This window comes from Equus caballus, chromosome 9 (genome assembly GCF_041296265.1).
Source record: "Equus caballus isolate H_3958 breed thoroughbred chromosome 9, TB-T2T, whole genome shotgun sequence".
Lineage (NCBI taxonomy): Eukaryota > Metazoa > Chordata > Mammalia > Perissodactyla > Equidae > Equus > Equus caballus.
The window spans coordinates 19,355,699-19,377,939 of NC_091692.1; the positions used below are offsets into that span (position 1 = coordinate 19,355,699).

Sequence of the window (22,241 nt, forward strand, 5' to 3'; positions counted from 1 at the left end):
AAAAATAGCATTTTAGAGTTACAGGTAATTGAGAAATCTCTGGCTTAATAACTGGGACTCTGTAATAGGTACACAATTTTAAATTGCATGCTGGGTATTCTTCATAAAAAGAGTCTTAGATTTGTAAAGTCGCTAAATACTAAAGAGATGTCCAAGCTGACGTGGACAAAGATGAGGCCATGAAATATCTCATCAGAGAGTCCTGTCACTGGATGTATTTTGTTCTCAGTGGGCTGGCGGGATAGACTGTTTATCTACTTCTGGTCTCGGTTCTTAAATTTTTAGTGTATTACTCAAGTCCACAAGGTAAAATGAATTTAGATGTGTATATAGGTATAATTTTCTTTCTCTCTCCCTCTGTTTGCCAGATTTATCTCTTCATCCACACACTCCTTGATCCCTTGTACTTTAATTCATACTATGAAAAATGTACTTTTAATATTCCAATAGGCACTTTCACTCATCTGTTCTTAGTGGAATTTTCCATGACTACTGTCCTCATGCGCAGAATTCCTCCCTTAACTTCTATGATATTGAGCCATCTTTATTCTTCACTACTTCTGGGGTTTTTTGTTTGTTTGTTTTTTGTTTTTGCCTCTCTCACTAATTGCTTTTCATACTCTTAAGCCTGAGTCTTGTCCCATGTCCTGTTTTTCCTCTTCTTCCCTTTTTCCCTCTTTAGTTAACTTGTGTGTCTTACTTGCCTCAGTTCCATTCTACTCTAGTACATATATTTCCTCCACAAATGTTCAGCCTTTTCCTCTTTACTGTCTCCATCTCTCTCTGCAAACATGTTCAGGATTCTGCTCTCCTTAAAGCAGAGCTTTAGACTCTTTTTTTTTTTTTTAAACTCTGTAGAACATCTTCAAATGGGTGTATAATGGGTACTTCACATTTAACATGTCTATTAAAAGATTTGTGTTCCCCAGTTCTGTTTATTTTGCAGTCTTTTGCCATCAGAAAATGTAACTCCATTCTTCTGGTTGTCACGTCAAAAATTTTGGAGTCATTCTTGACTCTTATTTCTTATACACTTTATGTCTACTTCATCAGCAAATCCTTTCGGTGGATACCTTCCATTTATATCCAGAATCTCACTACCCCAGTGCTGTTACCATCTCCATCTAAGCCATAGTGGGTTTTTTTTTATTAACTGTAGTCACATTGTTGTACATTAGATCACCAGAACTTAACTTGCATAATTGCAATTTTGTACCTCTTGACAACATCTCCCCTTATCCCTCTCCCCCCAGGCCATAGTGTTTGTCTTGTTTATTGCACTTACTCCTTAATGGTCTCTCTGCATGTACCTTTGTGCCTCTACTTGATTCTAGTTTACGCTTTCAGAGTGAACCTTTTCAGATATAAGTTAAATCAATCTCAGTCCTCTGTTCAGAATCCTCCAGTGGTTTTCTATGTTAGAGTAACAGCCAAAGCTACTATAATGGTCCACAAAGCTTCAACATGATCTGACCTACCACGTTTCTGACCTCACCTCCCACCAGTTCCTCTCACTCACCTTACTCCAGCCATGCTGGTCTCTTTGCTTGACCTTGAGCATGCCAATCATGCTCCCATCTCAGGGTGTTTATACTTGTTCTTCCTTATGCTTGGAAGCCTCTTCCTCTAGAGAGCCATATGGCTCACTGTCTCGCTTCCTTCAGGTCCCTGCTAAGATGCCTCCTTTTCAGTGAGGCCTTCTTTGACCACACTAATGAATCACTCCTCCCTCCCTGTTCCTCTTACCTTGCGTTAGTTTTCTCCATATTACTTATTACCATCCTCCATAGAATGAAATTATTATTTGTTTTATTGTTTGTCTCACTCTATGAAAGGATAAGCTTCATGAAGACGAGGACTTTATGTATTTGGCTCATTGCTGTATTTCTAAGACCTCACATGTAGTGGGTGCTCAGGAAACGTTTGTTGCTGAGTGGGGAAATTAGCACATGAGAGAAGTAACTTAGCATTGTGGGATGGACTCATGGTAGATAACTGGATCCTTGAAGGAAATGATGGCCTTACTTAGGGAAGCAAAGAGTAAGCAGGAAAGCCTTCTAGGCAAGCCAAGTTGCATGAGCACAGGGATAGGCACTGTAGAGTTAAAGGTTGTGATCTTGGAGGCTGTGGGAGTACAGTCGTGTGCTGCATAATGACATTTCAGTCAATGATGGATCACATATATGACAGTGGTTCTGTAAGATTAATACCATATAGCCTAGGTGTGTAGTAGGCTGTACCATCTGGGTTTGTGTAAGTGCACTCTATGATGTTTGCACAATGATGAAATCGCCTAACAACACATTTCTCAGAGCGTATCCCCGTTGTTAAGTGATGCATGACTGTATAGTGGGAAAGGTGCTGTCTTTGGAGCCCACAGAGCTGGTTTCAAATCCTCACTCACCCTTTGTACTAACTTTCTGGTTTAGGCATGCTACTTAACTTCTCAAAAGCTCAGTTTCTCCGTCTGTAAAATGGGAGGTTAAGATTCCTATCTCTTAGAGTTGATTAGAGAATTAAATAAAATAATGCCTATGAAACACAAAAAGAGTATCTGGTACATGGTTGCAGTGGTTGTGTTGTTGTATGGAGAAGTAGATCTGAAAGTCAGATGGATACATGTAGGAACAGTACTGAACGTATCAAGACCAAAGTCTAAGACCCAACTAAAGGCCTTGAGCATACCCACTGTCAGTGAGAAAAGAGAAGATTGATAGAATTAAACATTGAAGGCAAACTTCGAACATTTAACTTTTCTGTTACATTTTAAAAAATAATGAACTACTTGAGAATAAATAATGTATTTTCTATTTTTTCCTATCCCTATAGCTTGTAGTATAGTGCTAGGCACACAGTAGACACTTAATAAATAAGATATTAGGTTGGATTATCATACACTTGAATCATCTTTCAGAAAGCTAACTTTAAAATATAGATTTTAATAATAATTATTATTATTGTAGGGGTAAATTAAAAAAAAAAAAACTCCTCGTCTAGCCTTACAATTCAGTACTGAAAATTTGTAAACCTCTTCAGATACGTTAGCTCCTAACTACTTATTCCGTTTATATCATTAATGGGCCATTACTTACGAATGTGATACCACAGAGACTTTTGTTGCATATAGGAGCTTCTTCCCAAATGGCAGCCTTCTAAACTTATGTCTTGTTCTTGATTCTGTACAGGAGATGTACGCGTAAGGAGTCGAGCAGGATTTGAATCAGAAAGAAGAGGTTCTCATCCGTATATTGATTTTCGTATTTTTCATGGTAAGTCTTGGCAGATACAATATCTCTCATAGACTTTCAGTAAACTTCATATCTTCATAAAAGTACATACTTTTCCAAGGGAAAAAGAATACAAGAATAAACCATATTATGTTTGGAATGTTTTAGAAACACTGGATCATGATAAATAACACTTTATTCCTAGATAATGTTAGTAAATGTTTAGAGGCAATTAGAATTGTGAAGTCTTAGAATATGAAATCTGATATAGTTTTTCTTCTCCTTTCTAATTTAAATGTGAAATTACTTTGGTACATTTTTTTCTTTTTTAAAAATACATATATTTTTCTAAAAGTTGTTGTATTCCAAATGTTTTGTCTTCACTACTCCAGATAAAATATTTTTGTGCAAATGACATTTTATAAAGGTATTTTATAATTAACAAGGTGTATCTTTTTGATTTATTTGAAAATACACGTTACATTTAAAGATATTCCATAGTATGCATATTTTGAAAACAATATTGTATGGGTCTAACCCATAATGGAGAAAAGGGAAAAAAATAGAACTTCTAAAACCCTTAAATATTAAACACATTAAATCTGTTTTGGAGGAGTTCTACTTTTGGTAATGTTGGATAAAGTATTTAGATTAACACTCTAATTTTAAAAAATTAGAAAAACTGGAAAAAATATAAAAAATATATGTTTGAGTATATCAGAATGCTATTAAGGCAGAGAGGGGAGCCTGGCATTTCAGGTTACTGTTCCCCTTAGTAGCATCTGCTGATTCTGGGAAAGGTGGATCAGAAGCTGAACAGAGATTCTAATGGACACTTAAGGCTAGAAAAACAAAAACAGGTGTTTATAGCTCACCAAGGTTGGGGGATTGCTCCTAGTAAATCCTCTATGCTTAAGTTGGAAGTCCAAAGCGCTGTAGTTTAGAAAGAAACCCCAATTTTGAAATATCTCAATGAATGATTAGATTAAGGTGGTCTGTAACTTTAGTACCAGATGGGACTACGTCAAACTGAAAGTTTTTTTGCACAATGAAGGAAACCATCAGCAAAACAAAAAGAACCTGCTGATTGGGAGAAGATATTTGCAAATGATGTATTCGATAAGGGGTTAATATCCAAAATATATAAAGAACTCATACAACTCAATATCAAAAAAAGAAACAGTCTGGGGGCTGGCCTGGTGACATAGCAGTTAAGTTCACATGCTCTGCTTTGGCAGGCCAGGGTTTGCCAGTTCAGATCCCAGGTGCAGACCTGTGCACCACTTAAGCCACTTTGTGGCAGGTGTCCCGCATATAAAATAGAGGAAGATGGGCACAGGTAATAGTTCAGGGACAATCTTCCTCAGCAAAAAAGAGGAGATTTGGTGGCAGATTTGAAGTCAAAGCCAATCTTTCTCAAAAAACTCCTCAAACAATCTGATTGAAAAATGGGCAGAGGACCTGAATAGGCATTTTTCATGACCAACAGGTATATGAAAAGATGCTCAGCATCACTAATCATCAGGGAAATGCTAATCAAAACCGCAGTGAGATATCACTTCACACCTGTCAGAATGGCTATTATCAAAAAGGCAAGAAATAAGTATTGGTGAAGATATGGAGAAAAGGGAACCCTTTGCGCTGTTGGTGGGAATGTAAATTGGTACAGCCACTATGGAAAACAGTATGGAGGACCCTCAAGAATTAAAAGTAGACCTACCATATGATCCAGCAATTCTGCTTCTGGGTATTTATCCAAAGAACATGAAAACACTAATTTGAAAAGATATACGCACACCATTCCTTGCTGTGTTATTTACAATAGCCAAGATACGGAAACAACCTAAGTGTCCACAGATGGATGAATGAATAAAGAAGATGTGCTCTGTGTGTGTGTGTATGTATGTATGTATACAATGGAACACTACTGAGCCATAAAAAAGAATGAAATCTTGCCATTTGTGACAACATGGATAGACTTTGAGGGTATTATGCTGAGTGAAATAAGTGATGGATAAAGTCTAATATCATGATTTCACTCCCATGTGGAATCTAAAAAAAATGAACAAATAAAAACTCATAGATACAGAGAACAAATTAGTGGTTATCAGAGGGGAAGGGGATTGGGGGATGGGCAGAATGGGTGAGGGGATCAACTGTGTGGTGATGTATGGTGATCACCCTGTAGTATATATAGATGTTGAATCATAAAGCTGTTTACCTTAAACTTATACAATAAAATTTTTTTTAATAGGCTAGAAAAACAAAAATAGGTGTTTGTAGATCACCAAGGTTGGAGGATTGGTCCTGGTAAACTCTCAGTGCTTAATTTGGAACCTCAAAGTGCTATACTTTAGAAATAAATCCCAGCTTTGAAATACTCAATGATTAGACTAAGGTGATGTGTGACTTTAGTACCTCTAGCTACCTGCTAGAAGTAAATCTTAATTCTCTTTGGGGGAAGGTGACATTACTCTGTCTCAAGTTGCGTCTAAATTTTTTTTTTTTTTTTTTTAAGGCTTGGCAGCTGGGCTAACAACTGTTGCCAATCTTTTTTTTTTTTTTTTTTTTTTCCTGCTTTATCTCCCCAAACCTCCCCTGTACATAGTTGTATATCTTAGTTGCAGGTCCTTCTAGTTGTGGGATGTGGGACGCTGCCTCAGCATGGCCTGACAAGCAGTGCCATGTCCGCGCCCAAGATCCAAACCCTGGGCTGCCGCAGCAGAGTGTGCGAACTTAACCACTTGGCCACGTAGCCGGCCCCGCATCTAAATTTTTTATATGCAGTATCATGCACTGAATTAAAAATGGCATAAGGAACAAGACAGTGTTACAAAAAATGAGGAGGAAACTACAGACAATAGAAATATCCACAGGAAATTCTAATAATGGAATTATTGTCCATGGTCTTTAAAATAACTAAATGTAGTTATGTTGACAGAAAAAAAGAGACAGGATTGAGGATTTCAGTAGAGAACTGGAAATGGTAAAAAAGAACCAAATGGAAATTATAAGACTGAAAAAATACCATACGTTAAATAAGTACTCATTGGAGATGATTTTAACAGGAAATAAGACCAAAATGAAGAAAGAATTACTGAATTGGAATATAGGTCAGAAGAAAATATTTAGAATGAAACACAATGAGGCAAAAGATAGGAAATACAAAAGAGACATATGGAATATGTTCCAGTTATCTATTGCTCTGTACCTGTCAAGAATTGTGAAGGGTCTGAGATTTTTACCTTGTAAGTTAACCTGTTACTGCTTTGTGGCTGCTGAGAGAAGACACAAGGCTCATGGGTCAGAGACAGTATTTCACTTTATTATTCATAGCACAGCAAGCAACGTAAACATCATAATGTGTCAGTTCTTCCAGTGCTACAGCCCCCCACTCACCCAATGTTCCACAGAGACAACACAGAGGGATTTATGTAGATACAGTGCACACATCTGAGGAAGAGTGAGCTTGGAGAATTTACCCCTTTTGTGGTAAGACTACTCTTTGTTCTGTTACTTATCATTCAAGGTTGCTAGCTGCAAACACACTCCTGAGAAATGGCCCAGGTCGAGGTTGATCAGGGCTTGGTGTTCTTGACACACCCAGCAAGTATATGCAGCGATGCTTGGGGCCTCTTTGGAGAGTTACCCCTTTCAATAGTAACAACTGACCCCAAAACTTACTGGCATAAAACGACAACCCTTTTTTATGCTTGTGATTCTGAGGGTTAGTAATTCAGTCAGGGTATATCAGGTTTAATTTGACCCCTTAATCATATCATACATGAAAAAATCAAATTTTCGTGTTTTAAGTTTGCCAAACTATGCTGATAAGTCAAATAAGATGAGGAATGAGAATTGATTTAGCAATATGGAGGTGGTGGTAGGGGAAACTTGGTGATTAGAATGAAGTTAAGAGAGAACAGAAGAGAGGAATTAGATTTAGCAAGTACAGACAACTCCATTAGAGACTTTTGCTGCGAGGAAAAGGAAAGAAAGAGAGACAGCTAGTGGGGGAAGTAGGAGCACTAAAGCTAGAATTTACTAGCAGAGCTAGAAAACGAAAAGACCTGACCACCTGGAAATTTTTAAAGTTCTGAAATATTTCTTCAGAAGAGGAAATGGAAACTGATTTTGTGGACTGTAAAAAAAAAAAAAAAAGGTAATTAAAGACTATATTAAAAACCTGTGAAATTCAGTTAAAGCAGTGCTTACAGGAAAATTCATAGCATTAAAAATATATTAATAAATGAGAAAGAATGAAATAAGTGAATTAAGTAGTCAAAACTCAAGAAGTTAGAAAAAGCATAACAAAGTACACCTAAGAAAAGGTGAAGAAATCAATTAGTAAATATAAAAAGCAGAAATTAATTAGAGAACTAAAATAAAAATAAACTAAATAGAAGCTGATTATAATAAAATAGGTAAACTGGTGGCTAACTTAATCAGTGGAGTAAATTGAGTTAAGATGAATTTTCAGAATAAAAAATAAGGGGAAAGCTAACAAATATAAAGGAAATTAAAGAATAAAAAAGACTACTTTGCTTGACTCTAAAAATATATTTGAATACGTGTATGATCCAGATAATTTTCTTGAAAATTATGACTTGTCAAAACTGAATGCAGAAAAGAAAAGATAGGTAAACTAAACCAGCAATACTCAAAGTGTGGTCTGGGATGCTCAAAACCCTTTCCGGGCTCCGTGAGGTTAAAACTATTTCCGTAATAATACTGAGACAGTATTTGCCCTTTTCACTCTCATTCTTTCTCAAAGGTGTAGAGGAGTTTTTCAGAGGCTACATGATGTGTGATATCTCCAGACATTAAAGAGATTTGTAAAAAATGTAAAACAGTGACATTCTCTGGATTAATTTTATTTTTTGTTTAGGAAAACAGAGGTTTTTTTAAAATAAAAATGTTATTTATGTTGACATGTTATGGGTTTGTTATGTTATTTTTTTTTTACTTTTTTTAGAGCAGTTTTAGGTTCAGAACAAAATGAAGAGGAAGGTCTCCCACATCCCTCTGCCCCACACATGCATAGCCTCCTCTATTATCAACGTCACTAACCAGTGTGGTACATTTGTTCTAATGGCTGAACCTAGATTGACACGTCGTAATCACCCAAGTCCATAGTTTACATTAGGGTTCACTCTTCATGTTGTATGTTCTGTGGGTTTGGACAAATGTGTCATGACATGTCTCCATCATTATAGTATCACACAGAATATTTTCACTGCACTAAAAGTCCTCTATGCTCCACCTATTTGCCCCTCCTTCCCCCAACCCCGGGCAACTCCTGATCTTTTTCTTTCTTCTATAGCTTTGCCTTTTCCAGAATGTCATGTAGTTGGAATTATACAGTATGTAGCCTTTTCAGATTGGCTTCTTTTACTGAGTAATGTGCATTTTAGGTTACTCCTTGTCTTTCATGACTTCATAGGTCATTTCTTTTTAGCACTGAATAATATTCCATTGTCTGGATGTGCCACAGTTTATTCATTCATTCACCTACCAAAGGACGTCTTGGTTGCTTCCAAGTTTTGGCACTTAAGAATAAAGCTGCTACAGACATCTGCGTGCAGGTTTGTGTGTGGACATAAGTTTTCAGCTTTTTGGGGTAAATTCCAAGGAGCCCTATTGCAGGATCATATGGTAAAGTAGGTTTAGTTTTGTAAGAAACTGCCAAACTGTCTTCTGAAGTGGCTGTACCATTTTGCATACCTGCCAGCAGTGAATGAGAGTTCCTGTTGCATCATATCTTCATCAGTATTTGGTGTTATCAGTGTTTGGATTTAGCCATTCTAGTAAGTGTGTAGCAATAATTAATTAATTATTAATTAATTTTTCAGTTCCCTGTGGAGCATCTTTTCATATGCTTATTTGCTGTCTGTATATCTTCTTTGGTAAGGTGGCTGTTAAGGTTTTTAACATTTTTTAATCAAGTTGTTTTCTTATTGTTGAATTTTAAGAGTTCTTCCTGTATTTTGGATAACAGTCCTTTGTCAGATGTCTTTGCAAGTATCTTCTTCCGTACTGTGGTTTATCTTTCTCTTGACCTTGTCTTTAGCAGAGCAGAAGTTTTTAATTTTAATAAAGTCCATTTTATGAATTATTTCTTTCATAGACCTTGTCTTTGTTGTTTCTAAAATGGTATCTCCATACCCAAAGTCAGCTAGATTTTCTCCTGTTTTATCTTCTAGGAGGTTTATAGTTTTGTATTTTATATTTAGGCCTATGATCCATTTCGAGTTAATTTTTGTGAAGAGTGTAAGGTCTGTGTGTAGATTCATTTTTTTGCATGTGGATGTCCAGTTGTTCCAACATCATTTGTTGAAGACACTATCTTTGCTCCCTTGTATTGCCTTTGCTCCTTTGTCAAAGATTGGTTGGGTATATTTATGTGGCTTTGTTTCTGGGCTCTCTCTTTTGTTCTATTGAGCTGCCTCTCTGTTCTTTCACCAATATCACACTACCTTGACTACTGTAACATTATAGTCAGTCTGGAAGTCAGTAGTGTCAGCCCTCTGCCTTTTTTTCTTCTTCTTCTTCTTCTCCCCAAAGCCCCTCAGTACATAGTTGTATATATTCTAGTTGTGGGTCCTTCTGGTTCTGCTATGTGGGATGCTGCCTCAGCACGGCTTGATGAGCGGCACTACGTTCACACCCAGGATCCAAACCAGCAAAAGCCTCAGCTGCTGAAGCGGAGCAGGCAAACTTAACCGCTCAGCCACAGGGCCGGTCTTCCTCCACCTTTGTTTTTCTCCTTCAATACTGAGTTGCCTATTCTGGGTCTTTTGCCTCTCCATATAAACTTTAGAATCAGCTTGTCAATATCCACAAGGTAACTTACTAGGATTTTGATTGGGATTGCGTTGAAACTGTATGTTAAGTTTGGAAGAACTGACAACAATGTTGAATCTTCCTATCCACTATCGTGGAATATCTCCATTTATTTAGTTCTTTTTTGATTTTTTTCATCCAGGTTTTGTAGTTTTCTTCATATAGATCTTGTACATATTTTGTTAGCTTTATATGTAAGTATTTCTTTTTGGAGAGTGCTACTTGTAAATAGTATTGCGTTTTTAATTTCAAATTCCATTTGTTCATTGCTGGTGTATAGGACTTCCCTAAGCAGTGGACTTTTCTATATTAACCTGTATCCTGCAACCTTGCTATAATTGTTAATTAGTTCCAGGAGGTTTTTTGTTTATTTCAGATTTTCTGCATAGACAATCATGTCATCTGTGAACAAAGAAAGTTTTGTTTCTTCCTTCCTAATCTGTGTCTTACTGGATTAGCTAGGGCTTTCAGTATGATGTTGAACAGGAGCGGTGAGAGGGGACGTCCTTGCCCTGTACCTACTCTTAGTGGGGAAGTTTCAGGTTTCTCAGCATTAAGTATGTTAGCTGTAAGGTTTTTGTAAATATTCTTTATCAAATTGAGAAAGTTCTCTATACATTTATATGCTGCATAATGATGTTTCGGTCAATGACAGACTGTGTATATGATGGTGGTCCCACAAGAGCCTAGGGTGTAGTAGGCTATACCATCTAGGTTTGTGTAAGTGCACTGTATGATGTTCGTGCAACAACAAAATTGCCTAACGTGTTTTCCACAGCATATCCCTGTTGTTAAGCGACACATGACTGTATTCCTAATTTACTGAGAGTTTTTATCATGAAAGGGTGTTGGATTTTGTCAAATGCTTTTTCTGCATCTATTAATATGATGGTGTGATTTTTCTTTTTTAGTCTGATGAGATTGATTAGATTAATTGATTTTTGAATGTTGAGCTGCCTTGCATGCCTGTGATAAATTCCACTTGGTTGTAGTGTATAACTCTTTTTATACTTTTTTGGATTTGATATGTTAATATTTTGTTGAGGATTTTTGCATCTATGTGCATGACAGATAATGGTTTGTAATTTTCTTTTCTTATAATATCTGTGTCTTGTTTTGGTATTAGAGTAATTTTGGCTTCAGAGTCAGTTAGGAAATATGCCCTCTGCTTCTATGCTCTGAAAGAGATTGTAGAGAATTGGTATAATTTCTTCCTTACATGTTTGGTAGAATTCACCACTGAACCCATCTAGGCCTGGTGTTTTCTGTTTTGGAAGGTTGTTAATTATTGATTCCATTTCTTTAATAGCTGTAGGCCTATTCAGATTGTCTATGTCTTCTTGTGTGAGTTTTGGCAGACATTTGCTGTGGGAACCTGGTCAAGCTCCTGGAGGTAAATCTCACACAATTGTTGTGCTCCCCCATGACTGGGTTTCCCTGGAGTTTTTAACTCTCGGAGTTGTCCACACTGAGCCTCCAGAAATTCAACTAGTTGAGTTTTCCCTACCCTGACACTGGTTCCCCAGGAGGTTTCCGTTCGTGAGGTTCTGCTCCAGTAAGTTGTTCTTCCTCCTCGTCGCCTGTTGATCTTTCCAGTCTTGAGGGCGGAGGTTTGCACTGTGTCCTCACCTCTCTTATAGATCCAAGAAGAGTTAGTTGTTCGTTTTTCAGTCTGTTCGACAAGTAAAACAAGGACTTGTTACTTGTTAGGACAGAGTGGCGACTTCTAAGCTCCTTACATGTAGATCCAGAAACCAGAAGTCTTATTATGTCATTTTTAAATGAAATGATAAATAAGTATTAAAAATGTTGTTTTAATTTCTATCATGGTAAAATATCAATAACTATAACTCACATCAACTGAAGCTCTTTGGAACCATCAGTGATTTCAAGAGTGTAAAGGAGTTGTGAAAATCCACGTGTTACCCTCTAAAAGCATGAGGTTCAGAGGTTTTACAGGCAGATTGTTCAGGATCTTTAAAAGACTAATAATTAGTTTCAAAGCTCTTTAAATTCTTTTAGGTTACAGAAAAAGGAATCATTCAAAGTTATTTTTATAAAGCAAATATAATTTTTAAGAAACAAGTATAATACTCTCTCTGTAAATGTCTCTAAAAAAAAAATCTTTGAAAAAATTTTAGCAAAAAGAATTCCAACAGCATAAAAGAATACTACTCCAGACTTAGTGGGTTTGTTTCACGGAAGGAAGCAAGGATGATTCAATATGTAATTTTTTCTGTAGCTAAACATTAGAAATTGGTAACATTGGTTGTTTCCACAAGTGAAACTGGGTAGCTTGAGAACATGAGAGAGAAAGAAACTTTTTGTTGTACATCTTTTTGAATTTTTGATTCATGTGAATGTATTACTCATTGAAAAGTTTAAATAAAATTATCTGTAAATATTGCATTATACAAAAATTGGTGATGAGTAAGGATATAAGTAAAAGGGTTTAAGTTTAAATATTGACATTATAACAAAAAGTGCAATTGTATTGGGAGTCTCTAGTATACCCCTTGTCTTTCACTGAATTTAGTGAAATAAAATATTTTAAAAATATAATTGTTATGAGATGTTGGAAGTCTTAAATAGGGAACATAATGGGACTTTTTGGTGAAAGAGAAAAGTTGGACATGATCAAATTTTTGGAGGTAATCTCTGATGGAATTAAAATAGGATGGATACCTTGTAAATCATTACAAAACCAGGAGCAAATAATGTAAAATCTGAAGAACAAAATGAGAGAAGTGAGACCAAAGATACTGATGATGGTGATAAAGATAAATGGATGAAACATTCCTTCTAACAGAGAAATATGCTCAGATTGGGTAAAAAATGAAACCTAATGACACAGAATGGTTGAAAATAGTGAAGCACTGCCAGGCTTGAGGATGTTAAATTGGGTTTGGGGATCTATGCGTCTAGCCTGATCTGCCGATGTGGAACCTTGGTAGCATGGTATCTTAGCGTACGGGAGGCGGCTCAGCTTGCAGAGCAGCAGTCTCCTCTCGACCGCATCCTGCTGATTGGTTACAAAAGATGGCGAATGTCTAAGACTCTAGCTTGTAGTTGGAAATTGACTGTCACCCTAGAACTGATCCTGTAGTTACTACAAAATGAGAGTCTCTCTAACCCAAAATGTTGATAGAATTTGGAGGGTTCTTTTATTAGAGAAAAAATGAATCATTCTTCCTTACTGGAATAGTGGGTTCTGTTGATCACACAGCTCAGAATTCTTAAAATAAAACATTTTAATCTAGTATGTTTTGTGAAATGTGATCTAATCAGGGAGTGAGCATGTGCTGCTGCTGTGACTAAACCTCCCGTGAGCCATCTTCAGGCCTTCTCTTCTCCAGACTGGCAAAGGCAGCTGCCCCTCGGCGGCTCTGCAGAATGGGTTCCAACCTTCAGAGGGACTCAGCGTTTAAGACTTTAGTAACATGCACTCTCCCTTGTATATAATTAAAAGTAAGATTTTATTTTTCACAACGACGCAAAAACTTGCCTGCTGAAGTTAAAATAGTTTCTAGATGTTCTGATTATACAGTTCTGGATAGGTGTATTAAATTCATTGAAGCTAGAATTTTCTCGGTCCACAGCTCCTCAACTCACCTCTTCTGTGCATTTCTTTGGTTTTTACCTTAAACTTACTATTACTTTACCTGTTGTAATATTCTTGTCTCTTTCTGCTCTTTCATTGCTTAAATCCACTGTGTTTTCTGTGATAAATCCCATGTATTTTGCAACTGAAAATAACTGTCATATTACTCTCCTCTCTGTCCTCCTTATCTCCTGTCTTGCTTTATTCAGACCTTTATCACCACTGTCTGGGATTACTCTGGTATTCTCTTAAACCACTGTCCTTACTTTCAGTGTTTCTATCCTGCAGCCTATCCTCTACTTTGTAACCAAGGTCAAGTCTTTCTTAAAGAGAGGGAAAGCTTAAAATACAGGAGGAAATGCATATCAACAGGTTAAAAACATATAGTATACTTGGGGCCAGCCAGTGGTGTAGTGGTAAGTTTGACATGCTCTGCTTTGGCGACCCGGGGTCACAGGCCACCAAAGCAAATTCTGGGTGTGGACCTACACCACTCATCAGGTCATGCTATGGTGGCAACTCACATACAAAATGGAGGAGGACTGGCACAGATGTTAGCTCAGGGCCAATCTTCCTCACCAAAGTAACACACACAAAAATACTATTAGCCTAGTTATCATAACTATTATGTATCTAGAATTTAGTGTTTCTTCTATGTGTTCTATCTGTGAGGTGCTGCTGCTGTTTATTTAGGTACTGGAATAGTTTTAACTAATTTCTGCATTATGATTTTCTCCATATTTATCATAATTGTCTTTACTAAATTTACCTGGAAATTAGAGATCTACACTACAAGACTTAGCTCTTCTTTTAAGATTTTTTTCTTGAGGAAGATTAGCCCTGAGCTAACTGCTGCCAGTCCTCCTCTTTTTGCTGAGGAAGCCTGGCCCTGAGCTAACATCTGTGCCCATCTTCCTCTACTTTACAAGTGGGACACCTACCACAGCATGGCGTGCCAAGCAGTGCCATGTCCGCACCCAGGATTCGAACTGGCGAACCCCCGGCCACTGAGAAGCAGAATATGCGAACTTAACCACTGCGCCACTGGGCCGGCCCCAAGATTTTTTATATATATGGTTTATTATAAACAGTGTTTGGGTTTACAGTATCAGCATGCATTCTCCTTAAGATGGCTGGCCAGTTAGGGAACAATTCTAGGCTCCCACCTTAACAAGTAGGCCCTCAACAGTAATTTTATCGTTTAGATATCACAATTTTTTCTGCCTTAAGTTTTTGTCGTTTGAATTGTCTTTTGTCATAAATCCTTATTCTCTTAAGGCTTATAAATTTATCTTCACAACAGGATTTGTCATAGACCTTATAACGCAGCAAGTTCTGACTTGGAGTCTTTCTAAAGGGTTTAAAGAGGCAAAAGAAGAAAAAGAAGAACACAGAAGTATATTAAATGCAGAAACAATATGACACCTCATTACTAAACAAATTCCTATCAAACTTAGCAAGTTAAACAAATGATCAGCTAAGGTGCTGGTGATAAAGCTTACGTTGTTACAGATTTTCATGAGGGCAGCTCCTCAGCGGGGCATCGAGTCCTAAATATTCTTTTCTCTTTGATTTCACACTAGGAATGTATACACAGGCAATAATCGTATATAAATGTTAATGTAGGTGTGAAGATGTTCACTTTGGCGTTTTTATAATAGGAAAATGTGTTAAATTGTAGTGTTATTCACTGAAATATTTAGGGGTAAAAGACCAGAATGTTTATCACCTACCCTCAAATGTTCAGAAAAAGAGTCAGATAAACACACACTCAGTGCAAATGATAAAGCAAATAGAGTGAAATGGTAACTGGCAAATCTGAGTAAAGGGTATGTGATAAAGGGTATTCCTTGTGCTTTTTTTAGTTTTGCAACTTTTTGTGTTTTATATTTGTGTTTTGAAATGACATCCAAACAAAAAGTTTTTAAAGTATGGTAATTAAATTATGCACTATTAAAAATCATATTTACATATTTGTTTATTAACTGGTATTAGACGAGTTCTGTGGTTGTTTATAAAGAACTGAGAGAGTTCAAACTTTCGGAAGATGGTTTGAAACGTACTTGCATTCATGCTTATGGCGGGGGGGCGGGTGGGCGGGGTGTGGTGATCATGAATCCTCTTTGCCAAGAAGTGTAGATCTGGTATAAGTAAAGATCTGGTATAAATCTATAGCCAGGGTTAATCTGGGAACTTTGCTGTAATGATTCTGCTTTAATCAGTAAGTTCTACTGTAATTTTTAAGTTAAATCTTTCCTAAAATGGATATGTCATACAGAACTTTCATTCTTAACTAGCTTATTTTTTCCTCTGATCTTTTTAGTGGAACGGTCATGCTAACTTCTCAGTGAATTTATCAGGTGTTATCTTGGTTCTATGGGACAATAAATCAAAAACTTTTCCCAGATATCATCTCTCACTAAAGAGATTTTCTGAACCATTCTTTTACCTTTGTTTGTGTTCTTATTAACTACCTTTATGTTATAGCGCAAAAGATAAAAATGTCGTTCATATTTAGATAGTTTATGAGTTTGAGAAAGGGGTTTTTCACCTAGGAGCTCATTGTTGATGTTATTTTGGGATGAGCAGAAACATTCCTTGGAGTATTGTTTCAAAGTCTTATTTTCTTCTCTGGGAAGTGTCCATTTTGCAATTTAAATAGAACATACATATCAGTAGGAATGACATGAATGGCTTGTGTTTATTAAGAAATTTGGAAGAGCATAGCTCGTTAAAGATGCTGCTAAAATTTTCAGATGCTCACCTTAGTCACAAATTTTTATTCAACCTGAGAGAAGGTGTGTGACTGCTTATTGAACAGAAAGCTCAGTTTCTGGTCATGCAGTTGAAAAAGTGTTACAACTAATCCGTAAGTATTCACAGTATGTTAAATGTTAATGATTTAGGCAGCAAAAAACTAAGATTGATGCTGCTTATTTAACCTCTTCTCCCCTGTGTCTGTCCCCGCTAACTGTGCGTGGAATCCTGTGATGGCTTTGAGGGCTACAGGGTCACCAGCGGATAGGATAGCTAGTCTTCTAAGTCTGTGATCATTTTATATACCTTTTTTTTTTTAAGCTGGTCAGATTTAATGGTCCGGTTTTTATACAGGTAGATGATTGGTTTCTGACAAATACTTAAACTGAAAACGTTGGCATTAGCACTTCTTCAAGACCTACTGAGATGCTTCAGATTTCATCCCATTTTTAGGAGATCCCTAACCCTCAGATCTGCCCTGTCTGGGAATCACTCCCACTCAGGTACAGATTTCTGGTCTTCCAGCATTTAATAAACTGATTCTTGATGTCTTTCATTCAACTAGTTTTAATCTGTTTAGTCTCTTGATATCATGTTGTGAAAATTCTAAGTTTGAGAATAACAATGAGCACTAGCAAATTGGGAGGGAAAGATAGTGAGGGGAAAGAAGAGGGAGAGAGAAGTTGATTGATTAGAGAGAGCAAGAGACTGACAGAGATGTTAGGCTGACAGTAGAGTGGTTTAAACTGAAAGGTGCCGCAGAGCTTGTGTCTTCCTAATGTGGGCTTCTTTGTTCCTCAGCATCATTCCTTAATGTGACAGCTTCTCCTCACCAGTCTTCCTCACGTTTCTGCTTTCACTCAAGTCTGTAGAGATAGCCAGGAGACTCCCTCCTGTCAATTTCCCCCTTTTGAGTAATTTGGCTTACTTCCAGTAGTCTGGATTAAGAACCCCAAATAGTTTTCTCTCTTCAATAGGCCATATACCTGATGTCTTGAAATATAATATTTTGAATCTTAAATTAATTGGACTTGATAAAATGAATTCCATCTTGACTTTTTGTCAGAATTCATCTGTTTGCTCTAAATTTATGTCCCTAAATCTAATAAATCACTCTTTTAGTTATACATTATTGTTAGCTTACATAATAATAAATGCTAATATCTTTAAACATAAAAGATTTATTATAATTCTACTCCACTGTGCACTTAAAAAATCTGATGTGTTCTTTTGAAAGATTCTCGCATAATTATTAAATACTACGTAATGGAAACCGCCAGCTTGACAGTTACTTCTTTTCATGGAATTCACCAAATCTTACTGACGTCATCCAGACTGGAAGGCATGATCTTTGCCAGCTTTGGACAAGATGTAATACAAGTTTCTTTACAGTCCACACAAATGCAGTTTTTTCCATTTTCTCTTACTCCTGGCACATGGTAATGTTTCGTTCCGTATAAATGTGTTTTGCCCATTATCTCGAGCTTTTTATTCATTTTAGCACTTTACTCCACCCCATACTAGGGCAGCAAGGGAACCTTTCAGGATATTTACATGGTAGCCTAACAGTTCTGAACTTAAGGCTTTTAGTCTTATTCATCTTTTTATTCCTGGTCTCTGGTAGCCTCTGGCTCATGATAGAGACTGAATATATTCTTGTCACTTCAAATTGACTAAAACTGTATATCTTCTACCAATTAAATTTTATAGGGTCCCATTTGTAGTTCTCTAAAAATAATCTGTATTTTAAGTTAACCAAATTTGGCCTGGTTGCTGCCTTTCTGTTGAATCAAATGTCTCATGTTGTCTTTGATGTAATGACCCACTATGAAAACATACAGAACTGTTCCTAAATTTTCCCTTAGATCCTCATGTGTGTTTGATTTGGGGTGGTTTTCTGTCTTCCTAACAGGGCTGTGCTAGACTTGGGTACTTGTTTCATACTTAGTTATATGATCAGGAAGAATATCTGTTTCTGTGTATATTGTGAGCTTAAAAGCTTGTGTCGTACTGATTTTGTTGTCTTAGATGATCTCAGTCTCTAATATATAGTAACTCCCACACACAGGTAGATCCTGTTATATTTGGAAGCTTTTACTGCTTCTTCACGTTAAGCATAAAAGTTGCTGCTTGACATTTCCCTTAGCCATGACTTTTTCTTTGTTGAAGTGTTTTTTTATTATCTTTTGTTCTGTACTGCCTGGTTGTTACTTTCCTATGTACAGGAATATTTTTTCAGCTATTATTTGTTTGACCTGCTACGGTGGCTGTGCCTCATTTGTGCTTTACTCTCTTGTTCAAATGTGAGCATGCCAGCCTCTACTTAGACTTGTGGTATTGTAGACTGGGGTCGTATTTTGTCTAGAGTTTGTATTAAACTTCAGTTTGTTCCCAGTAATTCATTTGTCTTGAAATCATGTTTGGTTGTTTTAAAAACAAAATTTCTGTAATAGTTCATGGAGACATCACAGGAAACAATAATCTCATGTCCTCTTTCATCATGAACGTTCCCACCTCCTTCCTATTACAGTCCCCTTCCCAGGCAGTACTTGTACGGGTGAGCACTGCTGTGGTGAATCGAATTAGGAAACGGAGAACGCTGCCCCACGTCTGTGTATTTTAAAAAATGTATCTACTTTCCAGATGATTGTGAAATACGTGCATTTGAAAACTACTGATTTTTGTTTCTTCTTTGTCCCAAATTGAAAGAATGAAGTATTCTATCTCCTAGATATCTTCTCTAACTTCATGGCATAAATTAGGGAACTGATCTGGATTGGACCTTAATCTTAATATAATTTAATGGTAGTTTAATTCTACTTGTGCTTTGGAAAATTGGGGAAATTGAGATTTAACTTTAGGCTTCATTTTGTGTGTTACACATTAAGGCCTTGTGACTTTCTTTTCCTTCTTTCTTTCTCAGCTCACCAATAAGGGAATTAAGAATGTAATGAATAATGAGCTATGTACAAGTCCTGAGTTTAAGCAGAAGAGGGATCCACATATCACAGACCCATCTCCGAAGGGTAGAAAATGTCTAATCCATAACTATAATAAGAGTAATCTTTAAAGGGGTTTTATATTGACTATTTTATCAAATCCTGTCAAAGTGAACATTGAATTCTGCAAACTTAAGTTGTAAGAATTGCTTAAGGGAATACAGTTTATTCTCTTGTTAACATTGATCTGAGAGGCTCATTTATTTCTTTGATTTGTAACAAGGCTTGGACTGTCTATATATTTTAAAATAATGAGATTTTATGCATATTTTGAAATCTTTCAAATGTGTGTGCTTATTTCTACAGTATGTAAGAGTATGCAGTGGTCTTCAGGATGACGCTATGCTGTCATGAAGAATAAATCTGGTTTTGTTAAAATCAATAGTGTGAAGTCATGTGTTTAAAAATATTTGAACCGGAAACTAATATAATGTTATATGTCAATTATACCTTAATTAAAAAAAAATTTGGTCTCTACAATAGTCACTATAGCCATTAATGTTAAGTGTTTATCCTTTGCCCAGAAAGACATATTGCTGCATATATTACCTCATTTAATTTTTGTAACAGTCCTGTGAGGCCTATTTTACAGTGAGAAAACTGAGGATCATAGACATTAAATAATTTTCCTAATGTCACAAAAGTAGTAAAAGTGGCCGAGCTGGGATTCACACTCAGGTGTGTAACTGCAAAGCCCATGTCTTTACCCACTGTGCTCTCCTGCCTCTCTGTGTCGGCACATCTGCCCTAATGAAGACCATTGCTCTAATAAGCACCTAGCTATTTTTTCCCTATTTATCCACACATGCTAAATGTAAAAATTCTTCCAAGAAGACTGTAGATAAATGTAATGATTCAGTATCAACAATAAGCTTTCAGATACAGCTCCTGTTCTTTTTGAGGAAAATTAAGGAAAAAGGAGGTTAGACTATAGAATGTCTTCAGATTTTTTATTCAGTTATCGTTCAACATGATCTTGCCCTAGACTAGAGTTAAAACCTTAATAGCACCGAATTAAAAAAAAATTTAAACAATCTCTAAGTGTAATTCATGATTATATGCATCCAAATGATTTTTCTGGTTTTAAGGTGGCAGATATGGTGACTGCAGGGCTCCCTCTTGTGGCCCATTAAAGCAAGTAGTGGTCAAGTCTCAAGATCCAAGGGCTTTTTTTGTTAAAAACCTCTTGTCTAATAAGTAAATATCAAGTGACACCTTTTGCTGTGCCATTTGGATGATGGAGAAGAGTCTGTGGGAGAGGAGAGTAGGACAGCTCAAGATGTGTTGCTTCTCCAGGCCTTTTGTTTCCTTAAACTATTGCCTCTATTTCCTGTCTGCTTTTCTAATATGAGGGAAAAGTAAGAGAAAAGCCTTGCTTTTAAATTTGCCTGCTATCCCACACTTCATTTTTTGGCTCTGAGAAGCTGAGAATGGATGACTGGAAGTCATTCCCATGATCATTAGGTAACAACGCTCATTTAGTTTTGGTGGAGGCTGATTAGTTTGTTTATGGTCACACAGTGAGGTAATGTGATATTTTAGAAGAGAAACAGCAGAGCCAACAGCTCTTTAATAGTAACTTGATTAATTCACTGAGCCCTGTTGACTTTCTAAGCTGGATTGGAATGTAGGTAACCATGTAAACTAGAACCAGCCTGCGACTTAAACAGTCCTGGCCTGGCAGGAGCTGTGCTTTTAATAAGGACAGTTTTAATCTGTCATGTATTATGCTGTGAAATAAATAATAGCGTGTCTCATGTTACAGAATGAGCTCATGAGAATATTGGTAATAGGGTCAGATTTTATGTAATATGGTCAGAGGGTGAGCTTTTTAGTAGTTGTCTGAATGAAAGTACTAATTGAGTTCTCATAGTCACTCTTTCCTGGTCCCACTTCCCCATGTATCCTCTTATATAGTTTCCTAAATGATACTACTTACTCAACCTGATATCCTTTCTTCTCTGTAGTGGCCTCTACTTGCTTTTTTTAATATAAGAATTTTTTTCTAATCATTACAAGACATCAGTGTGTATGTCTGTGTGGGGGGTGGAGGATGGGGGAAGCAAACCTGAAGAAACTAAAAATTTCCATCAAATGATCTCATCATGTTTCATTCTTGATTTATATTTACTGTTCCCTTTTCTTAGATCATATTTTGGAAGCTATTCTAGGGCAGTTTTGGAAATCTCTCTAATTTTCTTTTAGAAAACTTATTCTCCAGTTTGGCAATGTGTTTTAGAAGCCTTTGAAATGTATTCCTATGCGCCTGTTATACTTCTGAGAATTTAAGGGAATCACTTAGGATGTGTGCAGAGATTTAGTTACAAGAATGTTTGTTACAGACTTGTTTGTAAGAAAAATAAAAGTTAGAAACAGCCTAACAGCAAAAAGATTAAGTAAATTATTATAATTTCATATTTTAGAACAATACATTGCTAGTAAAAATGATGGCATATGTAAGTGTATTTATTGACTTGAAAAGATGTTCATGAATTTTTAAGTAAAAGTCTGAACTGTCTTGGGTAAAAGAAAAACTATATGTGTGCATATAGAAGATAATTCATAGAAAAATATTTCATGCTAGGCTGTTAACAATGGTTGTTTCTGGACAGATAAGCCCTCCCCATTCTCAAACCTAGGTTGACCAGAAGAGAATGTTTAAGACAGCTACTCCCAGAAAGGACCAGGAAAAACAAACTTAAAGGAAATGGACAGATGTTACTCAAAATGACAGAGTAGGAAGCTCAAGGAGTTGGTCTCTCCACCAAAACAACCACTAAACTGGACCAAAAAAAAGACCAGAATCAACTATTT

The 22,241-nt window shown here is 36.5% G+C and overlaps 1 protein-coding gene across 8 annotated transcripts in view; it reads left to right on the forward strand.

The window, feature by feature from the left end:
- Positions 1 to 22,241, forward strand: part of PDE7A (phosphodiesterase 7A) — a 123,771-nt gene that overhangs the window by 67,085 nt on the left and 34,445 nt on the right. For all 8 annotated transcript variants that reach the window (XR_002810278.2, XR_002810277.2, XR_011421571.1 and 5 more), the window contains one exon: positions 3,186 to 3,269. Coding sequence is in view for 5 of the 8 variants with exons in the window: in XM_070222206.1 (XP_070078307.1) it covers positions 3,186 to 3,269 (84 nt within the window). In the remaining 3 variants the exon portion in view is untranslated. The remainder of the gene's footprint in view (positions 1 to 3,185; positions 3,270 to 22,241) is intronic.